At 41.5% G+C, this 23,280-nt stretch overlaps 1 protein-coding gene across 1 annotated transcript; it reads left to right on the top strand.

Annotated features, from left to right (window-relative positions):
• The first annotated feature begins 918 nt into the window (after positions 1-918).
• On the top strand, positions 919-23,214 carry ccdc88aa (coiled-coil and HOOK domain protein 88a). The gene is made up of 29 exons (XM_014967437.2): positions 919-981; positions 2,086-2,177; positions 3,346-3,451; positions 4,986-5,055; positions 5,539-5,597; positions 5,672-5,755; positions 5,833-5,973; positions 7,039-7,214; positions 8,296-8,377; positions 8,840-8,998; positions 9,196-9,342; positions 9,623-9,767; positions 10,732-11,307; positions 11,400-11,605; positions 11,709-11,903; positions 12,343-12,464; positions 12,558-12,696; positions 12,964-13,137; positions 14,213-14,374; positions 14,470-14,747; positions 15,452-15,595; positions 15,674-15,860; positions 16,173-16,318; positions 17,105-17,197; positions 17,907-18,088; positions 18,614-18,694; positions 20,399-20,614; positions 20,747-20,812; positions 21,569-23,214. The coding sequence occupies exons 1-29, from the start codon at positions 919-921 to the stop codon at positions 22,591-22,593; spliced, it is 5,316 nt and encodes a 1,771-aa protein (XP_014822923.2). The 3' UTR covers positions 22,594-23,214.
• Positions 23,215-23,280: the final 66 nt, after the last annotated feature.

Raw genomic sequence — 23,280 nt, 5'->3', positions numbered from 1 at the left:
AAAAAAGTATCTAATTCACGGTAAAATACCGGCACAGCTACCGGTACTTTACCATAAATTAGATTTAGATTAGATTTTTTGTTGTTGTTGTTTCACAGTGTGGGCACAAAATGAAGGAGTGCAGAAATGTCTGCTCCAGAGTAAGCAACTGGTTATGAACGTTTGGCAGTTTCAGACGGATTTTAATATAACTATTAAATAGCAAAATATTTCAAAGAAAAACTAACTGAAGCACAATCAAAGGTAAATGGATGGATGTCGTGATTGTGAACTCGGTTTACATTCAGCCACAAGATGGCGCTTTTGCCTCATAAAACCACATCTCATTGCAGCCAAAGTTTGGCGCAGTAAGTTGTTTTTTGTTTTTTTTTTTCTACCTTCACAGTGAATGGTGTGGACCGCTAAGAAATAACGTGTTCCTGTCCGTTTGGATTTGACTGTTTGATTGATTGAGTCGGTAAGTGTGTTGTGACCATGGCAACGGACTGCTAGCTGCAATAGCATTTCGCCTAAAAACAAGGTGTATTTGACAGAAGATAAGTAGATGTTTTTATTTGTCATACGTCGTTTTGTTGCAGTTCATTTGTTTAAATATCGCTGATACATCAGCGCTGAGTCTCCCTGAGTGACAGCAGGGAGGAGGAGGAAAAGGAGGAGGAGGAGGAGGAGGAAGAGAATACAGACAGCAGATGCCTTTGCAGCAAACGACCGGGAGGATGTCTATTCGTGTCTGGGTGTTGTTGCGGGACTAAATGCGGATATGTTGAAGACAAATCAGAAAAACACAACTTTTATGTTGTCCCGTACCAGATTGAAGCGCTTTTAAAAATAGAAACATCTATTTAAAAAGTGTAACGGTCTTAATTCAGAGAGGACTTGGACTTCCTGTTGGGATAAAAATACAAGCTTTTAGGGACCATGGAAAGTGGAGATTTCCTGTCCTCCGTGGATCAGTTCATGCTGAGCCCCCTTGTCACTTGGGTAAGTGAACGTTCTGTGCACTATAAAAGGGGAATTTTTAGAGGATATTAAAAATGCACAAATAATTTCATTGCAACGTTATTCAAACCTGGTTTGTTAACAGAAGTATAGTGGTTTACTCTGACATTATGAAATACTTGAATTTTGTTTGCAAGTTCTTAAACATTGTGTGAAGAATTTAAATCTATTAAGTTTGTACCCTCTGCTGTACAACTAAGGAATTTTATAGGTCATTAATACTTTGTGGCCCCTAAGATGTGTTCTCTCCACCTGTATCCCCAAAAATAAAGTTTGCTATAGAAATCTTAGTACACATTTTACAAATATTTAATGAATAGTTTTGTCAACTTTCATAATCTCTCTAAACAGAAGAAATACACAATTTTCACATATTTTATCTTGTTAAATGATGCTGCAGTGGTAACCTATTTAAATAACACTTGAATGCAGAGGGGCCTCAGATTGCTCTAGATAGTTAAAAAAAAAACAAATGAATAGATTAATTTTAAAGAATAACACTTGATTGAGATACTCAATTTTCATGAACTATTGACAAGTGGAGGTATTTTTCCATTTGACTCAGACAATACTGATCAGGCATAACATCATGACCAGCAGTTTGACTGGTCTCTATCTATGCAGCCCAATACACACTGTGTATTCTGACAGGTCTGTGTCACAGACAGTGTGAACTTACAGTCTCTTCTCACATGGAGCACAGAGGTTTATCTGGAACTTTAAGCGTCTTCTCGGGTTGGATGGGCATCGTTACCCGCCCTTATCGTAGACTGAATCACTGGCATATCTTCATTTATAAAGGATGTCATGGTTTGTCTTGCACCGTAACAGGCCCACAGTACTTGATGACGCTCTATCTTTGTTGTCAAAGGTTATTCCCAACTAATTTTATTATGAACGTTGTAAGCAGTAGCTTAAATGTAAGTAAGTTACTATAAAGCTGAATTTCCGTTCTATTTTTTAATAATAAAATCTACAAAAATGTTTGCACATTGGTTAAAGGCTAATAGAGTTTTTTTTTATCTGTGCAATTACAGAGATTGTGAATTCCCTTTAAAGCTCCTGCATGTCTTATTCTGTGATTAGGTGAAGACGTTCATTCCAGCTGATGAGGGAATCCACTTGGACTTTTCCGACCTTCTGGATGGAGTGATTCTGAACAAGATAATGGCTCAAATGTAAGTCAGCACACCTTATTTCACCTCTTGCAACATCTTATGAATGTGAACACTTTCAGATCGCATTTCAAAACCAGTGGCAACATTAAAAAAAAAAAAAACTGGATGAGCATGAGTGACCTGTCAGCATTGGAGATTTTTATAGGGCAGTAAATGTAATTTAGGGGCTGCTGGTGCAGCATCAGGCATCTTTATGCATCCAGGCATCAACAGTGCCGCCATTGTCCCTCTGCAGAAATAAAGAGGATCTTTGTTGTAAGCAGAAGACTTTAAGTGTAACTTCCTCATTACTTTCAGGTTAGAGTTTCTCAGAAAATGTTAGAATTAGCATGAATCCTATATGCGCTGAGGCCGAGCATTCTGGCTGCAGAAAAAAACAAACTGGCCAAAAACATAAAAGACATCATCATACATGCTGTCAAGATGCTACTTAAGAGATTATGATTTGCTCGCCTTCTGTTCTGTGCAGCTTTGCCCTCATCCATTATTAAAAGCCTTAACTGATGGTGTTCGTGTGTTTGGCCTTCATGTCTGGGCAAAGTGACACTTCAGAAATTAACCGCAGAGTCTGATTGTTAGGAGGTGGAGAAACTGATGACGCCCAGGCTGCACTTGTGAACAACTTGCCAGCATTCGGCTCACTCATCCCGCTCGTGGTCGCGCAGCTTTAAATGTAAAAACAATGCTGCAAGGAAGGGAGGGGAGGAGGCGGGATAATCCCTTGGATTGAGAGACCCTTTTGAGATTAGGACCTGCTGTTTAGCGCCAGTGGGACACAGATGGGAGATAAAGGTCCAGATAGAGGACAGACAGTGTGGAAAGGAATGCAAGCAGCCCTGAGATGAAATTATTGGTGTCCAGGCCTGCATAATTTTTGGTCATTTGAGGTTCACACTTTGCCAACTCAACTCAATTGGCTCATTTCCACTCGATCCAGTTTCCCAAAGTTGATGTGCAGCCAGTGAAAAGTGTAACGTGCTCTGGCTCAAAAACCACCCCGGTCTGGAGCGATGATGTCACACAGGCTAAAGTTAGGAATGAATGGTGACCTTAGTCTTATTTTCACAGAAGAGTCTGAGCCTCGAGCCAGTTTGTTCTGCCTGTTTATCTGTTTGGAAACAGAAGATATGTCACTTAAAATGTGTTTTTCATGCTTTCCTATTTTCAGAAATCCTTCTGCTGCAACTCAGTGTCCAAACAAAGTGTGCAGAGATCCAGGTCAGAGGATCCAGAACCTGAACTTTCTTGTCCAGCAAATCAGAAGTTATTATCTGGTGAGCTTTTGGACAATTTCCTAGCGTCTTATCTCTTCGTCTTATCCCGTGCAAAACATGTTGTCTCGTAATCGCATTCTAAACGGGATCCCTGCATGTTTCGGATGCTGTTCCAACTTTGCATTGGCGTCACATGTTGTGGATCTGGTGGCCTAAATATCGGTCATGTCAGCAGATGTGTAATCAGCCCAGAAGAGAGGTTACCACGCAGCAGCAAGTAAAGCAGCATATGGAGACCAACAGGCAGATATACTGTAGCTCTGTAGTGACTCATGAAATCAAAAGATCACAGTGGAAAATTTTGAACTGTCTGTCTCTCCGTTGGTCTCTCCTAAATCTTTCAAGATCACCACAGAACTGTTTCTTTATGGGACAAGGCGCTGTGTATCTCACACACGGACACGCCCCTGTTCAAATGAGATTGTGATTTGTCATTTTATCCTGCATAATTCAATACCGAAACACAAATATTCCAAGGGAAATATTAAATAGAAATAGCATAGTGATCTTGTGGCATATTTATGCACTCTGCAGAACTTTTTGATTTAGTTGAAGTCTTCTTGGGTCGAAAGAATGTGTCAGCTACGGAAGCCTTTTACTGCCATAAACTACGGAGCGGTTTCTCATTTTAGCGAGACGAGATTTAGATCTCGTTAAAATGAGAAAATTTAACTTATAAAAATATGTTCCTCTGACAGATTATGACTTGTTAAAGGGTCATAAAGAGGCTGGCTATGACTCTCCTTCTCACCCCGTTTCCTCTGTACAACATTAAAAGATCCCAAGAGGAGCTGCTGTTGCTTTCTTATTTAAAAAAGAAATTATAAATCTTACTATAATGACTTTTTTATATCTCATTGGGATGGGATAGTTCTCTTGTGATACAGATCCTAAATTTATGTCCAATGTCTGGCAGCTGGGCGCTTCATTAGTCAGCGTGCCACATCTTGACTTGCCAATATTTGCCCCAAAGTTCCCCAAATTTACCAGATTGTGTGGACATCTATTATCTGCAGCTTTCTTCAAGTGTATTTTCCTTCAGATTAATTTCTGGAGTCTTGGATGTGTGGTTTGAACAACAGGTGTCTCTTAGTGCGTTTCTTCCTCAACCCTCTAAGAGACACCTGGAGGTTTTGGGTCAAAGTTGACTGCTGTTTCAAGCTGTTCACAATCACAATCTGATGCATTAAAGTCGAAGTGAACAGTGTTTGTCACCAAAGCACAGTTTTCTATTCCTCAGTGAGAGGCCATTAACATTCCCGGCTTCCCCCCACCAGCAGTCACACAGGCTGTTCACACAACCAAGCTACCTATAGACTGAGGCGAATTTTGGACCTTTTCAGTGCTGCACTAAAGAAGCGAGCTGCACCGGCTTTTACGCATATTCATTAGCTGGATTGGTTTCTCCACGCACGTTCACCCAGATTTATTGAAGCATGTAGCCAAAGGTCTTGCATGTCTCCCTCCAGCCAAAATATGCAAGTTTTGTTTTTCAGTCCCCATCTCTTCCTCCTCTGTTTTCTCTTTTCTGCAGGATAATCTGAGACAATTAATCATGATTCCTTTGCCAGACGTGCTGCTGCTGGGCAGGACTCCCTACTGTGGTAGGTTTCCTAAAGATACCTCACAGGATTTCTCGTCTCCATACTCTGTTGGAGCTTTGGAGCTTGGAAGGGCTCACAGTGTGCTTAGTTGTCAGCTGATTTTCAGCACACGTAGTTAGATTTTTTTTTTTTTTTTTTAGGAATTTGAGGATGTTTGTAATAAAGTTTTTACTAATCCATGCAATGAAATTACAGTACATTTTTGTTGTTTCTGTTGGAAGATTGCAACATTAAAACAAGACGTCCTCGCTGTCCGTGGTGATTAATTCAACTCGGGCTGCAGAAGACTGCAGCAGAGTCAATATTCTCTCCTCCCTAACCATTTTATTCAATTGCACAATCAATCTAATAAGTGCACTGGCTTGTGATGGCAAAACTTTGGCGAATGTTGACCCAAATTCACCAGTCAAGTCCCTGCTCAGATGGTAGAAATCCTCCGTGAAGGATCCAGCTCTGATCGTTTTCCTTTTCCATTCTCTGCAGAACAAAGTCTGGAAGAAATGAAGAACCTTCTGCTCTTGTTGATGGGGTGTGCAGTTCAGGTGCGTTTGCTATTGATGCGTTCTTCTGTCCCGTGTGTTATGATAAGAACCTTGCCATCTTTTGTTGTTTGCAGTGTGAGAAAAAGGAGGAGTACATCGAGAGGATTCAGACGCTTGACTTTGATACAAAAGCTGCCATAGCCGGACACATTCAGGAGGTATCAGATGTTCAACCCTTCCGGTCTTGTCTTCTTTTCTCACTACACTGACTGGCTGTTTTCTTCATGGCCAAAAGCTGACCCACAGTCAGGAGAACGTGCTGGATCTCCAGTGGCTGGGGTCCAGTGGCGTTCACCCAGAGGAGATGGAGAGCGCTATGAGGAACATGGCAGCACACCTCCAGCACATCCAGGACCAGAGGGACACCCATCTGGAGGTACAACTTTAACAACATGTTTTTATGAACATGTTTTACCTTCACGCATCACTTTATTCACAGGTTTTTAGAGTTGCACAGAAGGATCAGCTTGAGATCAGATGATTTTTGTAACTTGAGTGTAAGGGTGGGCGACATGGACTTAAAGTTTCATCACAATATTTTGTGGTGCAGTAAAAGAGTTAGGGTTAGATAAGAACTATTTATTACTGTGTTTTAGTTAACTGTATGGCAGAGGCTGCATGGCACATCAATCCCATTTGCCATGCTGTTTTTTTAGGACAACAATCACATAAAAAGTGAGATTTATGTCACTAAACTACACACATTAACAGCATTTAATCATATTTTCAAATTCATTTATATTTATTTATACTCTCATTGAACAATGGAGGAAATGCTAAACCAAGCAATCCCAAGAGTATGGACAGTTTTGGGGTGCTAAACATCGTCAATGGGAATTTATCCTTTCAAATGTAAATCAAAATTCTCACGATAAATGACAAACAATACGATAAACGCCCACCCATATCTGACTGACACTTTGACATTTGAAACCCAACCCCCCCCCCAGATCTTTTCACTTCACTAAATCCAACTTTTCCAAGCAATAACATCCTGTTTTGTGAAACTTGTTGCTAAGTGAAGAAAGCTCAAAGTTGTCTAAGCCATCTAGTTTTAGAATCAGTGAAATCAGAGGAAAAAATTTGTTTGAGAAAGTTTGATTATTATGAAAAAGTTAAATATGGTCTACATGGTCTCTCATGGGTCAGCAGGTTACAGAATCATGGGGAAGACTGCTGGTTGGATAGATGTCCACCAGACAGTCATTGACACCCTTGACAAGGAGGGGAAGCCTCAACGCTTATTGCTAAAGAAGCTGGTTATTTACTGAGTCCTGTATCCAATCATATTTGTGCAAAAATTGTGTGGAAGTAAAAAATGGAAAAGATTTATCGACACGCTTATACAGATGTCTAAATGATTCAGATATCAGAAAAGGGTGGAAAATGAGCTGTAGTTATTTTTGTAACATCTTAAATTCACTTCCATTCACCTCTGCAGACAATAGTGGAGCTGATGCTGGAGAAGGAAGGAGCTGTCAGCTTGCTCAGCAGCCCGTCCAGTCCACAGCCTGCCAGCCATTTTCCCAGCATGCAGCAGCAGGCAGGAACCCAGCAACATCTGGCTGTGGAGTTGGCTGATTCTAAGGCAAAGATCAGACGACTTCGGCAGGAACTGTAAGCACACCACAGATTAAGAGAAGATTGACATAAATACGCTTAAAAATAAGGATTTTATCAGGAGTTAAATAACAGGGTTATATGGTCTGCTTTTACCTTCAGAGGAGCTAATAAGACTTTGATTTACTAATTACCATTGGGACTGAACTTAATGAATATTTTCCCAATTTAGGAATATGTTTTGAGGTTTTTTTTTTTCTTTCTAGTGTCAAACCAAATCTACGTTTTACATATTTTTTCATAATAAATTCTACTGATTTATTTTAGTTGAATATACAAAAATATATGTTAATTTACAAAACCATTCTAATAATTTGACTTAAATGATTAACTGAAGTATTTTTATTTTGTTCTTTATTGCTGAAGTTGATCAGGACCTTTTTTTCAGTCAATACTCCATGACCTTCATTTGCTTTGGGTATAAAATATAAGATTGGACTTGAGAAAAGAGGAATGTGGACATCTATCTTCTCACTTTCTTGGGTCAGTGATTAGTGAATGTTAAAAGCTCTTCCCTTTTTTTAGCTGCTGGAGGAGAGTGAATGAACGACGGTGGCAGAGATAGCGCAGGAAAAGCAATGCCCTGCGGAGTTTGGCCCACATTGCTGCCTGCTTGGCAGGTTTCATTGCGGTGCACTATCACTGACCCACATTTGCTCTGCATTTCAGCGGATACAACACACACACTCACACACACACACACACACACACACACACACACACACACACACACGCACACACACACACACACACACACACACAGTCACACATTAACCCTGATCCAATCCAGGTCTCAGTTCCACCATTTCTCTCCATCCAGTTGTCTCTGGTGTATTATCCTCTCTTGTTGGTGGGATAATTCCTCCAGCTGCCTCTGAGCAAGCAGAGATTTCAGGCACAGATTTACTTTGCCCTTTTAAATGGTTTGTCGTCTTTTCTATTTTTTTTTTATTCTAAATTTTTTATTTTGTGAGTTGTCCTCCCTTTCTCTGTGGGTAAAAACTAATCACGTTAAATTATTCTGTGATGCTAACGCAACACACCTAACTGCAGTTTCTCGCTGCATGCATCGCCACAGAGAGGAAAAGAGCGAACAGATGCTCGACTGCAGACACGAGCTGGAAAACGTGGAGACCGAACTAAAACGGATTCAACAGGAGGTACGACTTGGCAAAAATACGTAGTTACCCACTACTTTGTGTTGGTCAGTCACATAAAATCTCAGTAAAAGAGAGTTTTTTTGTTGTAACGTGACAAAATGCTCAGTTTGATGAAGGATTGGCTAACCTGAGAAACAAACAAAAAGAAAAACGCAAAGAGATGCTAATGCGTGCCCAGCGTTTTGAAGACATATTTATTTCCAACAGTGACATGTTCTGTGTGCTTCCAAAATGCTTTGTCAAAATCTGTTAAAACAGCATTAAAGCCGTTAGACTAAAGCAAAAACTGGTGGGAAAAAAAAACCCAACTTTTGAGTCAGAAGTTCTTTTCATATTTATAAATATCTATAATCTCCAGGATGAGTTGGAGGGAATGTCAAGCTTGTAGAAATGTGAAAGGTGTATTTTCTTCTTGTTAAGTCCTGCCTCTAAAGGGAAGTCATGTGTTTGACCTTCATCCAGAACTCCCAGCTGCAGGTGGATGCGCGTGCCGCCCGTACCTACCGGGATGAGCTCGACGCCCTGAGGGAGCGCGCCATCAAGGCGGACAAGCTGGAGAGCGAAGTCGGGCGCTACAAGGAGCAGCTGCACAAGATGGAGTTCTACAAAGCCAAAGTGGAGGTGAAGGCATATTTGATTGTTTTCCATTTTTGGGTTTTACTTACACTTCCTTTGAAAGTTAAGGAGTTACGGTTGCTCCTGATGCCACGCGTGCATAAATGTAGTTTGTTGCCAAGAATATTTAAAAGGTTTGAGGAAAAAGCTTGAAAATTTGAACTTGATAGGTTAGCTGTGCAAACGTATTTGGCGTGTCACAGGAGCTGAAGGAGGACAACAGGGTCCTCCAAGAGACCAAGGAGGTGCTGGAGGACCAGCTGGAGGGCTGGAGGTCCCGAACAGATCAAATCCACCAGCTGGAGAAACACAACCTGCTGCTGAAGGCCCGCGTCCATGACATGGAGCAGGTCAGGCATGTTTTACACAGAAGGAGCTTTTTGACGTTTCTGCCTAGAAGAAGGCAGGGACAGTAAGGTGATTTAAAAATAAAAACACCCTGCATGACAGCAGTCTGTTTTTATTTTCGTTTTTAGTTACTCCATTTAGGAACAAATCAAAACCAAAGACTGATTTTTTATTTTTTTCGAGTGTAAGGAGGCAGCACAAGTCCACACACTCCAGTTTACTGTTTTCTCATTCCTCGCGCCACGCCAAGCCGATTCTTGAAGCGCTTTGTTTTGACTTCAGGAGAAAGAAGCAGACGCAAAGCGGATGAAGGAGCTTCAGGAGGAGAACCTGGCTTTGTGTCTGGCACAGAGGAGGAGCATGGAGGAGTCCCAACACCTGGGGTGGGAGCTGGAGCAGCTCTCCAAGACCGCAGACAACTCCCACGGTGAGAGAAAATGGGAGCAGCAGGCGTCAGAGGGAGGGGATGTTGTTGTGAGGTAGAACCTGCCTAAATATTTTCTGCTGTGTCCCAAAGAAGGACTGGCACATGGAAGCCAGTGAAAGACCGAGTTTCACAGGAATATGTTTTGTTTTCAGTTCCATAAAATTAGTAGTGAGGACTGATATTTAACTAGGCCACCCGCTGCTGCGGACTCTCGGTCATCCAGGACATGACCGTCCTTGAGGATGTTTCACCCTTCATCCATCAGGCTTCTTCATCAGTACAGAGCTGAAGAATGAAATGTCTCAAGAACCATTACTACTGAACCGGGCCACGACCAGCATGTTAAAAATGATTCAACTTTAAGCCAAGATAATTTAACATATTTAAATGAGCTACATTTTTACATCCGAAGTCTGACTCAAAATCAGTTTTTATCTTTTTTATTTGAATGAAAACTAAATTTTACTAAATATGTTTTATTGAATAAACAAAGATTATTTTATTTAATGATTTTTTTTATAGTTTGCCTTTAAACCTGTCTTCATTTCTACAATGAATTTTAAGATATTTGGTTGAAATATTTTTGTAATTTTGGACTGAACCTTCCAACTGGCTGACTGAAATTCAGATGCAGTTTTCTGCAAACCTTCACCTTCACAGCTTTAAATCCAGTTTAATCATTTGAAATGATATTTTCCTAAATTTTCTTTCATATAAAGTAATGCTTAAAATACTATGCATGTCTCCCTTTGTTCTCAGATCAATTAATTAAATAGAACTCTTTTTATTTACATCTAAACAAACCTGAGACTGCTAATTCATTCAGCTTCTTTTACATAACTGGCCCAATTTCAATTTCTGTAAATTGAAACAGGAAATGTGAGGCCGTTTAAAAGACAGGTTAGCATTAATGCGCATCTTTTTGGTTCCAAACGTTACAAACTTTTGGTGTGTTTCTTCAAAGGGCCACAGACGCTGAGCGAAGAGGTCAGCGAGAAAACCCGGAGTCAAATTTTAAAGCTGGAGAAGGAAAACCAAAGACTCCTGAGGACCATCGAAGAGCTGAGAGCTGCAGCTCATAGCAGCTGCAGGAAGGCCAAACTCAGCCCCCAGTGGATGGTGTGCAACGCCAACCACTTTACCTCATCGGCAGAGCAATCAGAGACAAACGCCTTCTCGGGAGATTCACGCTGCCAGCAGCAGCTCATCACAGAAGAGCTGGAAGCAGGCCAAAGTCGGATCCTTCTCACGGGTTATCCGGATTGTCACGCGCAGGAGAACGGACACCTGCAGGATCAAGACAAAGAAATGGTGTCGGATCTGGAAACCATGGAAAATAACCACAATCAGCTCCATTGCTGTGTCGGGTCATGCGGTCACTCCCCAGGCTCACAGAGCAGAAGGCCACAACACGGCAGCGCTCACACAGGTGTGCCAACACGTCCATCTTATGCAAGCAGGCACACACAGCGGCTGGAGGTTAAATGCAGGGGTCTGGACACGCTCAATCAGCAGCTACAGACTTCTCTTTACAACACCGGTAGGTTTGGTAGCTTCACTCTATATGCTTATGTAACTATTCGAAATGCCACGGTTTACATTATTTTATTTTACTTTACTGCGCTTTTTGAGAACGTAAAGTGCAGCGTTTGGAGGCTGAAGTTCAGGAGCTGGAGGCAGAAAACCAGGCCCTGCAGGCATCCCTGGAAGAGCTTCGGATCTCAGCGCGGCGTCTGGAGCAGCTGGAAACCGAGAAACAGAACCTGGAGCACGAAACCTCCACGCTGGAGAAAGACAAAAGGCAACTAGAGAAAGAAAACCGAAGACTCCGACAGCAGGTGGAAATCACATTTATTTGATAAACTAATAAAACAGGTGACAGTATAAGGCCTAAAAGAGCTACGAAAGTAGTTTCCTGGTTGCTATGTTCATCCTTTCCAGGCCGAAATTCAGGAAGCCAACTTAGACAGCCGTAACGTCTGCATGGCAAGCTTGGAAAGAGAAATGCGTCTGCTGGTGAAGGAGGCGGAGGGGTTAAGAGAAACATCTGAGAGGGTCAAAAGCTTGGAGAGAGACAACAGGGAGCTGATCAAACAAGCTGCTATTGACCAGAAGACCCTGGCAACCCTCAGAGAGGTGAGGATAAACCACATCTATACCTCTACAAATCTGCATGGGAACGTTTAATTAGTGTCACTTGTGAGAGTATTCTTACAATTTAAAGCTGTCCACGTTACATCCTCAATGAATTGTATTAGAATTTCACGTGAAACTGCATGGTTTGTTTTTTTTGTCTTTTTTGTTTTGTTTTGTTTTGTTTTTTTAAAGTGTGGCATACTCTAATACAATCCATTTTTTTTCTTTTCGGTATCGGTGTATTTAGTGTATTGACTCTAAGGGGATGAATACAAATAAATTAATCTGCCTTTGCTCTTCCTTTCACTCTACAATGACGCACTATGTTGCGTTGGTCTGCCAAATCCAAATAAGATATACACAGAAATCTGCGGTTGAAATTTGACAAAATGTGAAATAGTTCAGGACTCATGTCATTTAAAATGCTATCCACCTTCAGGAGTTGGTGAGTGAGAAGCTGAAAACTCAGCAGAGAGACAACGAGCTGGAGACGCTGTCCCACGAGCTGGAGATGAAAGTCCTGAACCAGGAAAACGCGCAGCTAGAAGCAGCAGACAGCAGGTTCGTGCAAACTGCTTAGATATCAATTCTAAAAGATGTTTTGTATGTTTAAATATCTTACGTGATTTTATTTAATGTTTTTTCCTGAGATAGGGTCAAGATGCTAGAATCCGAGCTGGAGTCGTCTCTGAAGAAGTCCCTGCAGATTAAAGATGACAAGATGGCCGCCCTGGAGGCTCGGCTGCAGGAATCCTCCTCTCTAAACCAGCAGATTCTGCAGGAGCTGAAGACTGTAAGTGAAGTCAAAAGGTTCAGATCTTTATTTGTTTAATTTCTGCGAGTTAAACTTTCAACAAAACGAAGAGAGGAAGTGGAAAACACGAATAAATAGTTTAAAAAAAAACGATGGATAAGACAGAAGCAGTGGCTTCTCCAGTCAGTTTCTTAATGAAAATGGAGCCGTAGCTACACCGTAGTGTGAACACTACGATGTCAGGAGTAGGGAATTCATTCTAGAGAATTAGCTGATTGTCGAAGTGAAGCTGCACACCTCTACCAGGTGAAGCTGAGCCACGAGGCCCTGCAGCAGCGGCAGGAGGAAGAGCGAGCGGCGGCGGGTTCCAGCCCTCCAGCGCAGACCAACAAGGCCATGACAGAGTGGCTGCGGGAGAGCCACGAGGCTACCAGGGGGCTGCTGAGGCTCAAAGACCGCCTGATTGAAGTGGAGAGAAACGTAAGTAGTTTGTTACTGTCGACCACCGAGGCAGATCCTGTGTTACGACAAGTCGCCGAGGCCTCTCTGAATGTGACTCTGCCAGAGGTCTCCTCTCCGTTATTAGAAATCGATCCGTGTATGTTTAGGAGGAGGAATAGCCCCGCTGGGATGTACGCCCTCCACTCAATAACAGCTGGGATCGACTTCCGTCCACCATGAGCCTAAATAGGTCAAACCAGGATTGGAAAATTAATGCATGGCTGCACTTTACAGAAATTGGACAATTTTGGATTTAATCAGATTCTAACCAGCCTGGTTTATTTGTGCTGGATTAGATTGAACTGAGATGAAAGATGCATACATTTTATCTGAAATACCATGAAATCTCTTTTTTGAGTTTTTTTTTAATTTTTATTATTATTATTATTAGAAACTATTGCTAAGAAATTAAAAAATTGGATGAAATTATTGATGACCTTATTCCAGTATAATTTAATAATGATTTGACCTTGAAAGCAGAATGTGATGACTTGGTCATATATTTTGAATCTTTATAATTATGAAAGACTCAGTACCAACATTATAGCAGAGGCCAATATTCTTCCATTGAACTTTTCTCGGATTTTTTAGGTTTTATTATATATAATTGTCAGGCTCTTGGTTTGTTTTGGGGTTTGACCTGAAATCTTTTGGAAGTATCAGCCTTGTTGTTACCCGACCGAACCACAGGATTGTTGCTCTCTTTAGGCAATTGGCTGTTTTCCAGTAGCCATAAACTGACTCATAAACCTGCCTTAGTTGAATGAAATGTTCTCTTGTCTTTGCCATTTTGGAGTGGCTAGATAACGTGAAATGTATTTTACAAGTATTAAATAAAAATAACAAATACAGTTGGGTAGCGTGAATCGTTAGTGGGTCAATGATTATATCTGTAAATTGTGGAATTTGTCAACACCGATGCGCTGAAACAAAAGCCTGGATTCACCTTTTAACATTACGCTGCATAAGAATCATTTATTTCACACATCTAAACCAGAGGTGTAGGGTTCTGTAATCTGTTGGTGGTCCTGAGCGACGTCTGTTTCTCTTGAAGAATGCCACTCTGGAGGCCGAACGGCAGGCAGCGCAGGTCCAACTCAAGCAGCTGGAGAGTCAGTCGGACAGCCAGCAGGCTCAGATCCTCGCCCTGCAGAGGCAGGCCGCCTCGCTGCAGGAGAGCAACACGGCCCTGCAGACACACAACGCTAACCTCCAGGTCCCGCCTCAGTACTCCCTAGATATTGAAATCATTGCAACATAGTCGCCGGTGAAGCAAAACCACACAAGGCGTCAACTGTTCTCCCTCTGCAGGTGGAGAAGTCGACACTAAATTCCCAGAGTGCCTCCCTCATGGCCCAGAACGCTCATCTGCAGCAGCAACAGTCCGGCATAGAAAGTGAGCGTGACGTCGCCATACAGGAACGGGAAGAGCTGCGTGGCGCTCACGAGCAGCTCCTGCGAGATCACGAGCGACTGACGGCTCTGCACGAGCGACAAGCCATGGAGTGTGAGGCTCTGCTGGGGAAACATGCCTGTCTGAAGAACGCCCACCGCACGCTGGAGCTGGAGCATCGAACTTTACAGGACAGGTCAGAGAGACGAGATGCTGGCAGGATGACAATGAATGTTGTTGTTTTGGTTTGTTGCGGGGGTTTTTTGTTGTTTTTTTTTTCACATTTATTGAAAACACAAACAGGGGCTGTAGTGAAGGCCCCCAAGTTTTCGGCTGCCCTGAGATTTAGGATGTTTTTACAATAAATGCATGTTTTACAAACGTTTCAGCTTATATAAATGTCATAAGCCTTTATGAAGTGTAGAGTTTTAATATTGTTACATTTTTATCAACGTAAAATGTGGATAAAATGCTGCTTTTTTTTTCTTTTCTTTTTTTAAATAGGGCACCAAAACTATCTCAAGCCCAGTGGCCCTAAATCCGGCCCTGCTTATAAGCTCAAACTTTAAAGTATTTTACTGGAATGATGTGGCTTTCTTTCAACAGTGGCATTCCTCTTACCTCTCTTCCATAAAGGCCACATTTGTAGAGCGCAAAACTAATAGGTAAACACATTTTCTCACATGAGGCATGGATCTCTGCAGTGATTAAAAAAATCAGTATAATTTTCTTAAAATGTGACAAAAGATTAAAAAAAAAAAACTTGAAGGTGTATGACAAGTTTTGCAAGCAAGTTTAGTCCATGACAGTTTATGGTTTACTAAAATGCGTCGGTGTGCACTCATGTGATCCGCCTCTGTCTGTGATTTTTTTATTTTTTATTTTTTGTTTTGTTTTTAGATATAACAACCTGATGCAGCAGAGAACTAAGCTGGAAGAGCGGGAGAAAACCTTAAAGGAGGAGCAGATGAGGATCTCTCTGGAGAAAGAACAGCATCAGACAACAGCGGCCGAATGTTGCAGGCTCCGCGACGAGAAGGACCGGTAAGAGAACATAAAGAACAGACGCCAGACTAACCCGACGCTGGGCTCACCGTGCTTTTTTTTTTTTCCCATTTAAAGGCTCAACCGCACATACCGGCTGCTTCTCAGCGACAACGAGGCGCTGACAGTGGACCACAAGCTGCTCAAGAGCCAGCTGAACGAGGCCAACCTGAAGTACACCTGGCTGGAGGCCGACTTCTCCAAGCTGAAGAAGGAAGACCAGGAGCTGGACATCAACTTCACAAAGCTCACCAACCAGTGTGAGGTATTGGACTAGCACAACGTTTTTTTTTTGTTTTTTTTTTTATGGTCTGCTGCCAGCTTGTAGTTCTTTCTATGATGATCACATTACCTTAAAGTATAACTAGTCCCAACTGAGACGGTGTTAGGAAAAATATTGCAAAACTGAACAAATTTACTCAAAAATGTTCAAATCTGCACAGAAACTCTCAAGAAACTATTTACTGTTTATCCACAAAGTTGATTTGGGGTTTAGTTACACTTTAGGTTTACCAACTTTTGTTTGCGCAACTCAATTTGAGCGAACTAAAGATAGATTTCTGCGTGTGATGTTTAGTTACTGAGTCAGCTGAAGGGGAACCTCGAAGAAGAGAATCGGCATCTGATCGGCCAAATCGAGACCCTGATGCTGCAGAACCGAAGCTTGCTGGAGCAGAACATTGAAAGCAAGGATCTGTTTCATGTTGAGGAGCGACAGTACATGTAAGCAGCACGGAGGACGCACACAAAACAACCCGATGTCATTATTTAGTCATTTAGTTTTGAATAAAATCACTTGTCCCACAGTTACTAGCACTCGGGCTGGTGATATTTGAACTGTATTTTGAACTCTTCTTCTCTAGCACAAGTTTCGATTTCTTGGATATTTTCTTGTCTTGCTGCTCTTGAAGACTGGCTAAGATAAATGACCACTCTGTCGCATCACGATTATGCCACAGAAAAAAGTTTTGTTTTACTGAGAAAAGGTTTCTGCCTTACAAAAAATGATCTTGTTACTTTTATTTTAGGATTTGTGGATTGTTGGAACATCGAGCTGGAGTTGCACAACATGCATGTTTATCATTAACACATTATGACTAGAAACAACTGCTAGTATTTGCAGTTATACAGTTATGCTAGCAAGTACTACTTATTGTACATAAGTACAATGATTCAAGCTCTGTGTGATTGCTATATAATTGGTGAATTTTGTTTCTTAATGGAACAGAGAATGTTTGCAAGAGAGCATTTATATGTCCTGGTGAAATCATTATGAGCTATAACTAAGTTGTTTCTTTGCTAAAACAGCAGGTGTAAACAAACGTAGACCTTGTTTAGACGAAAAAAAAGAATTTGATTGTGATCCAGTCGGCTGGAAAGGATCAAATTTGAATGACTTATGAGTGACAGCTTCAGATAAGAGAAGATATACTTAGGAACATTTTAAGGAAGAAGAAAAAAAAAAAATAATAATAATAATACCCCAATGGTGTCTCTGTCTTTGTTCAGTGATAAGCTCAATGATTTGAGAAGACAGAAGGAGAAGCTGGAGGAAAAGATAATGGATCAGTATAAGTTTTACGACCCCTCACCTCCTCGCAGGTAAACCGTCTCTGACAGTCACACAAATGCTGAGTGAATCAAGCAGCTTCCATGTTTCAGCTGCTTCTGCTGAGATGCTTCTGTTTGCTAAACACAACCATCTCAGTGCACATTAAGATTACAAACTGGAAAGGTAAAGTCTGAAATATGAATAGTTGGATAGTCAACTTCTTGAGAGTTGCTAGATGGAATGTTTGATTTGTGCTCCTTTTAATTTTTTATTATTTGATTAGTAAAATCAATAATCATAAGTAGAGGTGGGCATTGATTGCAAGTGATATTTCACATGTTAAGAATTTTGATTTATTGTCGTCACAGTTTACAATCTCCCAAAACATAATTAAAATATAATTCAGTGCAGCTTCCGTGTGCAGCTTAGTGATATACTCACACTTTTTATTTGACTGATTTCACATAAAAGAAGTGTGTTACAAATCGCATGTTTTTCGAGGTCAGTATTTGTGTTTGTGAGGTTAAGATTGCGGCGTCATGCAGTCCCATCTTTATAATTAGCTAAAAAAAAAGAAGCAGTAAGAAACAGTTCTTACCTTCATTTGTTTTTTCCATTATTGAGATGCTACCACAAAATATCCTGATTAAACTCTAAGTCCATATCACCCACTCCTAACCATAAGACTCCAGTTTGAATTTTGAACATCTGAATTCCACCTCTGTTGCCTCCATCATTTCCACCATGTTGCGCTGGCAGGCGTGGCAACTGGATAACTCTGAAGCTGAAGAAGCTGATGAAGTCCAGCAGCCGTGAAAACGTCCCCGAAAGCACACAGGCCGAAGCCCTCCACTACGGCGGCTCCTTCATCAGCTCCGACGGATCGGGAGGATCGGCCTCCACCTCAGCGGGTGACTTCACCTCACAGCAACGTGGCAGCAGTGAGTATGTGAACCTGAAACTCACCGCATCAGGCCTGTGACTGTCAGAGAGGAAGCAGCAGTTTTATCTTCGCCTTCAAAATATGGAATTACCAAATGTTGACTGTTAATAAATAGTAAATTTGTTTAAAAACTATTTACGGACGTGCTTCTCTGTTCTGAGCCTCGACGCAGTTTGATCGTTGCCGTTTCTTTAAATATGCTCGACTACATTAAATCACAAATCAGCTGAATTGTCTTGTTAACACCGATCCAAAAACTCACATGAGCATTTTCAACATTTGTCATTTTTTTCTGCTCAAAGACGGCGTTGCATGCCACGTCCAGACACTCATTATTCCTGATGGATTTTGTGTGTGAAATTTCTCCAACACTCATAAACGTCTCCCTTGTGTCTTTTTCTTGTTTATATGGATTCATTCCCTCCCTCTGTCGACCTTTGGATTTTGTTTTCCCCTTGTGTTTTCCTCCCCTCCCATCGTCATGTGTATTTGTCTCATGTGGTCACGCTGTGGTTTTGAAAAGCCCCCGTGAAAAAGTTTCCCCGTTTGAGGAGCAGGCTGAAGGACAAAGACAAAGTCAAGTCCATCTTCCGTCGTTCTTTGTGTAAGAAAAACCGGTGTGTCCACCGCCTGCTCTCATTCTGACTCGCGTCTTTGACGTCGCTGTTATAGCAGTAATTCCAGCGGTGCCTTTGCTTTATGCTACTACGTCATAATGTGCTTGGTCCTTACAAATGGTGCATTGCAAACAGAGTTGGGTAGTAACTGGTTATATTTACTAAGTTACTTTTCCTTGGTTTGCTTTTGCTATTCTGTACTTTTTACTTTTACTGGAGTAATTTTGTCTGGAAGTATCACTGCTCTTACTTGAGTTAAATTCCTGGATGTTCGACCCACTCTGAGTATCCAGAACAAGTTTATTTTGGCCAAAAACTCAGCAGACACAGACACACACCTGCAGTTTTTGTTAAAGTTTAATAAGTTTCATACTGAAAGAAACTGATTTGGAAGAAAGCTTCTTTCGCAGTATCTTGATATTTTGTAATTGTGTTATTGATATGGATCATTTTCATTTTGATCTCTAAAATATCAGGATCTCCTTTGATATAGATTTCACTTTATAGTTTGATCTGTCTGATTGTGTTACTTTTAATTATTACATGACTGATGTTTTGTTTCAGTCTTTTTACCAAATGCGTTTTTTTACTCTTAACTCTTACTTGAGTAAGGTTTCAGATACTCTACCCACCTCTGATTGCAAAAGCATTCGTACCACTCAAACTTTCTCACATTTTTGTGTTTTCTTGAGGTTTTATATGTTCAACCTGTGCAAAGTACTGAATAACAATTAGAAGGGGGAAAAATCCCTGATTTTTAATGTTTTGTTTGAAATAACAAAACTGAAAAGTGTGACGTGCATTTGTATTCAGCCCTCTTCACTCCAAAAATGTTACTCCTGTTACTCCAAAAAAGTAACAGGATTTATACGTAAAATCCAGATGTTCTGTGAAGTCCACAGATGTTTGTTGGAGAACATATGTGAACAAATAGCATCATGAGGATCAAAACAGACAGCAGACAGTACTGGGGACATTTAAAGTTGAGCTATTTGAATCCAATAGAGAATATGTGGCAAGGCTTGAAAATGAATCCATCCAAACTCGCTGAACTTGAGTATTTTTGCGAGGCAGCATGTGCGACAATTTAGTATCTTGACATGCAAAGCAAGTACAGATTTACAAACATAACAAAAGTTGTTGTTTTTTTTCTTTTTACAAAGTATTGACACAGGGAGGCTAAACATAAATGCACGATACACTTCTGGGTTTTATTTTTGTCAAATAATTAGAAAGCCATGTGTTACTTTCCTTCAACATCACAATTATGCACTGCTATTTGTTGGCCTATGGCATAAAACCCCAAAACAATACATCAATGGTTTTAGTTGTAACCTAACTAACTGTAAAGATGGTTATAGTTGTGGACATTTTTGCAATATGCTACAGTTTTAGCACTAACAGCAACATCACAATGTCCATCAAATCTTCAGCCTCATTTCATCAAACTTCACTCATTTTCTAAATTGCAACAGCTTCAAGTGTCATTTACAAGACAACTCCTTATGAATGCAGGAACGTCGTGGCGCTGCATGCGTTTTGCCCTTCCAGCTGCAGCAAATTCGCCTTCGCACCGTTCTGTGCCGCTCACATGACCAGACGGACAAACTACGCTGTACTGTGCATGACACGTTTCACCTGTCTGTCCATTTCCCCCACCCACCCAATCACTCCTTCATCCTTCAATGTAGCTTTGAGCAGCTTATCCCAGCCATCGACCTCATTTGAGACAAAGCAGGAAACTGATGCGGACGAAGGCCAAGAGGATCTGCTGACCTCGTCCCTCTGTACCTCCGTTTTGTCCATCCTCCAACATCACCAGCATCATCCCACCACTCTTCCATCTGGCCATTTCAACAACAGCACCCCTGTCACTGGCCCAAACATTTCTGAGCTGTGGCTTACAGGTAGAGGCAACCAGAAACTGATGTTGTGTTGGATTTCATCAGCACTAGTAGAACAGCACTCAGAGGCTGAAGCTGTAAATCCTGTTCTTGCTGGGTGGTGATTTCCTACTTTTTTTTTTTTACATCCTGCAGACAAAGATTCGAATGGCAGCTCTGTGCCATCTGGATGTGAAGAGAGCGACGGGCTGCAGAATCGTGGTAAAACCCTTTGATTTCCTGTTTAGAGGATTCAGTCAGCATACAGATGTGCAGTCAGATCAGGAATTAGGCTAAACCCCTCAAACTGCAATCATGACCCTGTTTTGAATTAATCTCTTTCCTGTTCGCAACTGGAGAGCTGGAGGCTCTGCTCTACTGCTCCCTGTTGGCCATTACTGTTTACTTACTTCCCCCCTACGCATCAGTGTGTTGAGCACATTTGCCTGTTGAGATGAAAAAACTCCAACAGATTGAAAGGAATATATAAATTGCATATAAAAAAATTATGTTATAAAACATATAGTTGTTTTTAAAAGATGTTTTTCTGCAATAGTGACCTTTATCAGACAGCAGATAAACAGGAAATAGAGTGGACATAGAGAGAAGGTGCAGTGTGTTTGTTATTGTTGTCTTGCTTAGAAATTCATCCGTGTTACATCTGTGCAATTTTTAAGAATGCCCCAAAGTATTTCTCTATTATTTTCTCTTTTTTGGGGGTCTGAGAAATTGTCTTGCTTCTTTAAATGAAGTCTGCCAGTCCCCTATGCTAAAAAAAACAAAAAAAAAAACAGCCCCATATCATGATGCCTCCTCTACCAAACTTCACCGTTTGCATGGTTCATCCATAATGTTTAAAGTTATATTACTAAACCATAAAGTCCCAGCTTTTCATTGGCTTCTTCGAAGGTTCAAGGTATTTGATACTTATTTTCTTCATTTTTAAAACAATGTAACTTTATCTTTTTACTTCTCCAGGGACCAATGCGGTCCAGTGTCGAGCCCAGAGTGAGAGCAGCGGCGAGTTGAGCCTGAGCCTGGAGAACGAGCCTTGGTCAAACGGCAGCAGTCCTGTCCAGCAGCCCCCGTCACGTAACTCCTCGTGTTCCTACCTGCCGCCCAGTGACGTGTCCACCCCGCAGCCCCACTCAAAGCTTCAGCAAAGCAGGGAGAAAGCTGCCACGATGCCGACTCCCAGCAGTCTGAACGCAGACATGCTGCAAAGACAAAAAGATCCAGTGCTGTCTCAGGACTTCTGGCTCACAAGAGGCACGAGAACCATCCGAAGGGGGTCGAGGAAAAAAGTGTCTCGTCGCTCCTCGGACTCTGGCAGCGCAGGCAAAACTAGCTCAGAGCTCGACGGGGTAAGCTCCAAAGACGAAAAAGCTCAAGCCTCTGCTTGTTCGCCGATCACAGTGCTGTATGTTCAGGGTAAATCATCCTCAATGTCTGGCTGTCTGAACTGCTTCTCTGCCCCTCTTGTGAAAGAGGCACAGCTGGGGGAGTTCAGGTCTCCTAAAAGTCTCCCTCGCGCCAGGAGCGTGATTTCTCCAGCGGAGGGCTCATCTCGACGCTCCAGTGTCAGCGGCGACTGCAGGGCGACTGTCCAAACCGAGCAGCAGGAGCAAGCACAAGAACAAAACTCTGACGTAAGAAACATTGAGCCTGGGCCCGTTCCTCCGGTCAAACCTCCAAGAGATCCAGCGGTTATTGTTCCCACAAAACACCACAAATCCGTTTTGCAGGAGCCGCCTCTTGGCTCGTCGTTCACCTTTAACTCTGTTTTCTCAGACACAATCTTCAGTGATTCTGAGATCACCGCAACAATCTTGGACACTATTGACATGAGCACAAATTTCCTCGGTCCTAATCCGTTGGCAGAGCAAAACTCTCCCCCCGAGAGAGGAGAAAACGCTGAGGAGACACCGCAGACACGGCTCGGCTCTGGAAACGAGCAAAGCGAAACAGCAGAGGAAGCAAGAGGGCTCACAGTCGAGGACTGATGGCTTTCAATCACGTAACACCTGGTTCTTATGGGTCCTTCAAACACATCGGTTTGAATCAGAATACACAGATTTGGCTGTGATACAAATCTTCAGAAAGTGTCAAATAATTAATAGTATTCTTTTTTTAGATATGTGTTTTTAGGACTTTTTATTTTGTTTGTTTATAAGTAAAGGCCAGTGTCAATTGTTCACTCAGTGTAATATCGGGACAATGAAGTGTCAATTTTATTTATTTTCATATTGAATCGAAAATACTTATTGGAGATGTGCAATATTTTTCAGGTAGAGTTGTATCAGTACAGGACAGAATGTCCAGATGTTGATGTCTATGATACAGCATGAGGCTGTGAATCTGTGACCAGGAGTCCAACAAAATGTTACACTGTAGTTTCTGTTCACAGTCATTGTTTTATGCCAAGTTATTATTAACTGTTCGTTAACGTTTTTATTATTATTATTATTATTATTATTATTATTGGTTAAACTGGTGCTTGTCAGTTTTTACTTTGCCTATTTTCTTTTACTTATGTGACAATCCTGTTATTTCATCTATTTGATTTTTGCTCAATCTCAGTGTTCAAACTCCCCTCCTAAACCTGTAACTTATTATTACTCTAGTAACTAGGAGCTATATGATATTAAAGCGTGACCAAATGACTATCCTGGATGCCGTTTTCCTATAAT

Source organism: Poecilia mexicana, unplaced genomic scaffold (genome assembly GCF_051168715.1).
Source record: "Poecilia mexicana isolate PSO_F unplaced genomic scaffold, ASM5116871v1 scaffold_1, whole genome shotgun sequence".
In the NCBI taxonomy this organism is placed as follows: domain Eukaryota; kingdom Metazoa; phylum Chordata; class Actinopteri; order Cyprinodontiformes; family Poeciliidae; genus Poecilia; species Poecilia mexicana.
The sequence above is the reverse complement of the archived record's forward strand: the minus strand, read 5'-3'. Positions and strand labels throughout refer to the sequence as shown.

Bases quoted from the DNA above. Each gene is read 5' to 3' on its own strand.
- ccdc88aa (XM_014967437.2), top strand. From the start codon at position 919: ATGGAAAGTGGAGATTTCCTGTCCTCCGTGGATCAGTTCATGCTGAGC. The intron at 8,999-9,195 runs GTGAAGGCATAT...GGCGTGTCACAG, and splicing joins TCTACAAAGCCAAAGTGGAG to GAGCTGAAGGAGGACAACAG. The intron at 14,375-14,469 runs GTCCCGCCTCAG...CTCCCTCTGCAG, and splicing joins CACACAACGCTAACCTCCAG to GTGGAGAAGTCGACACTAAA.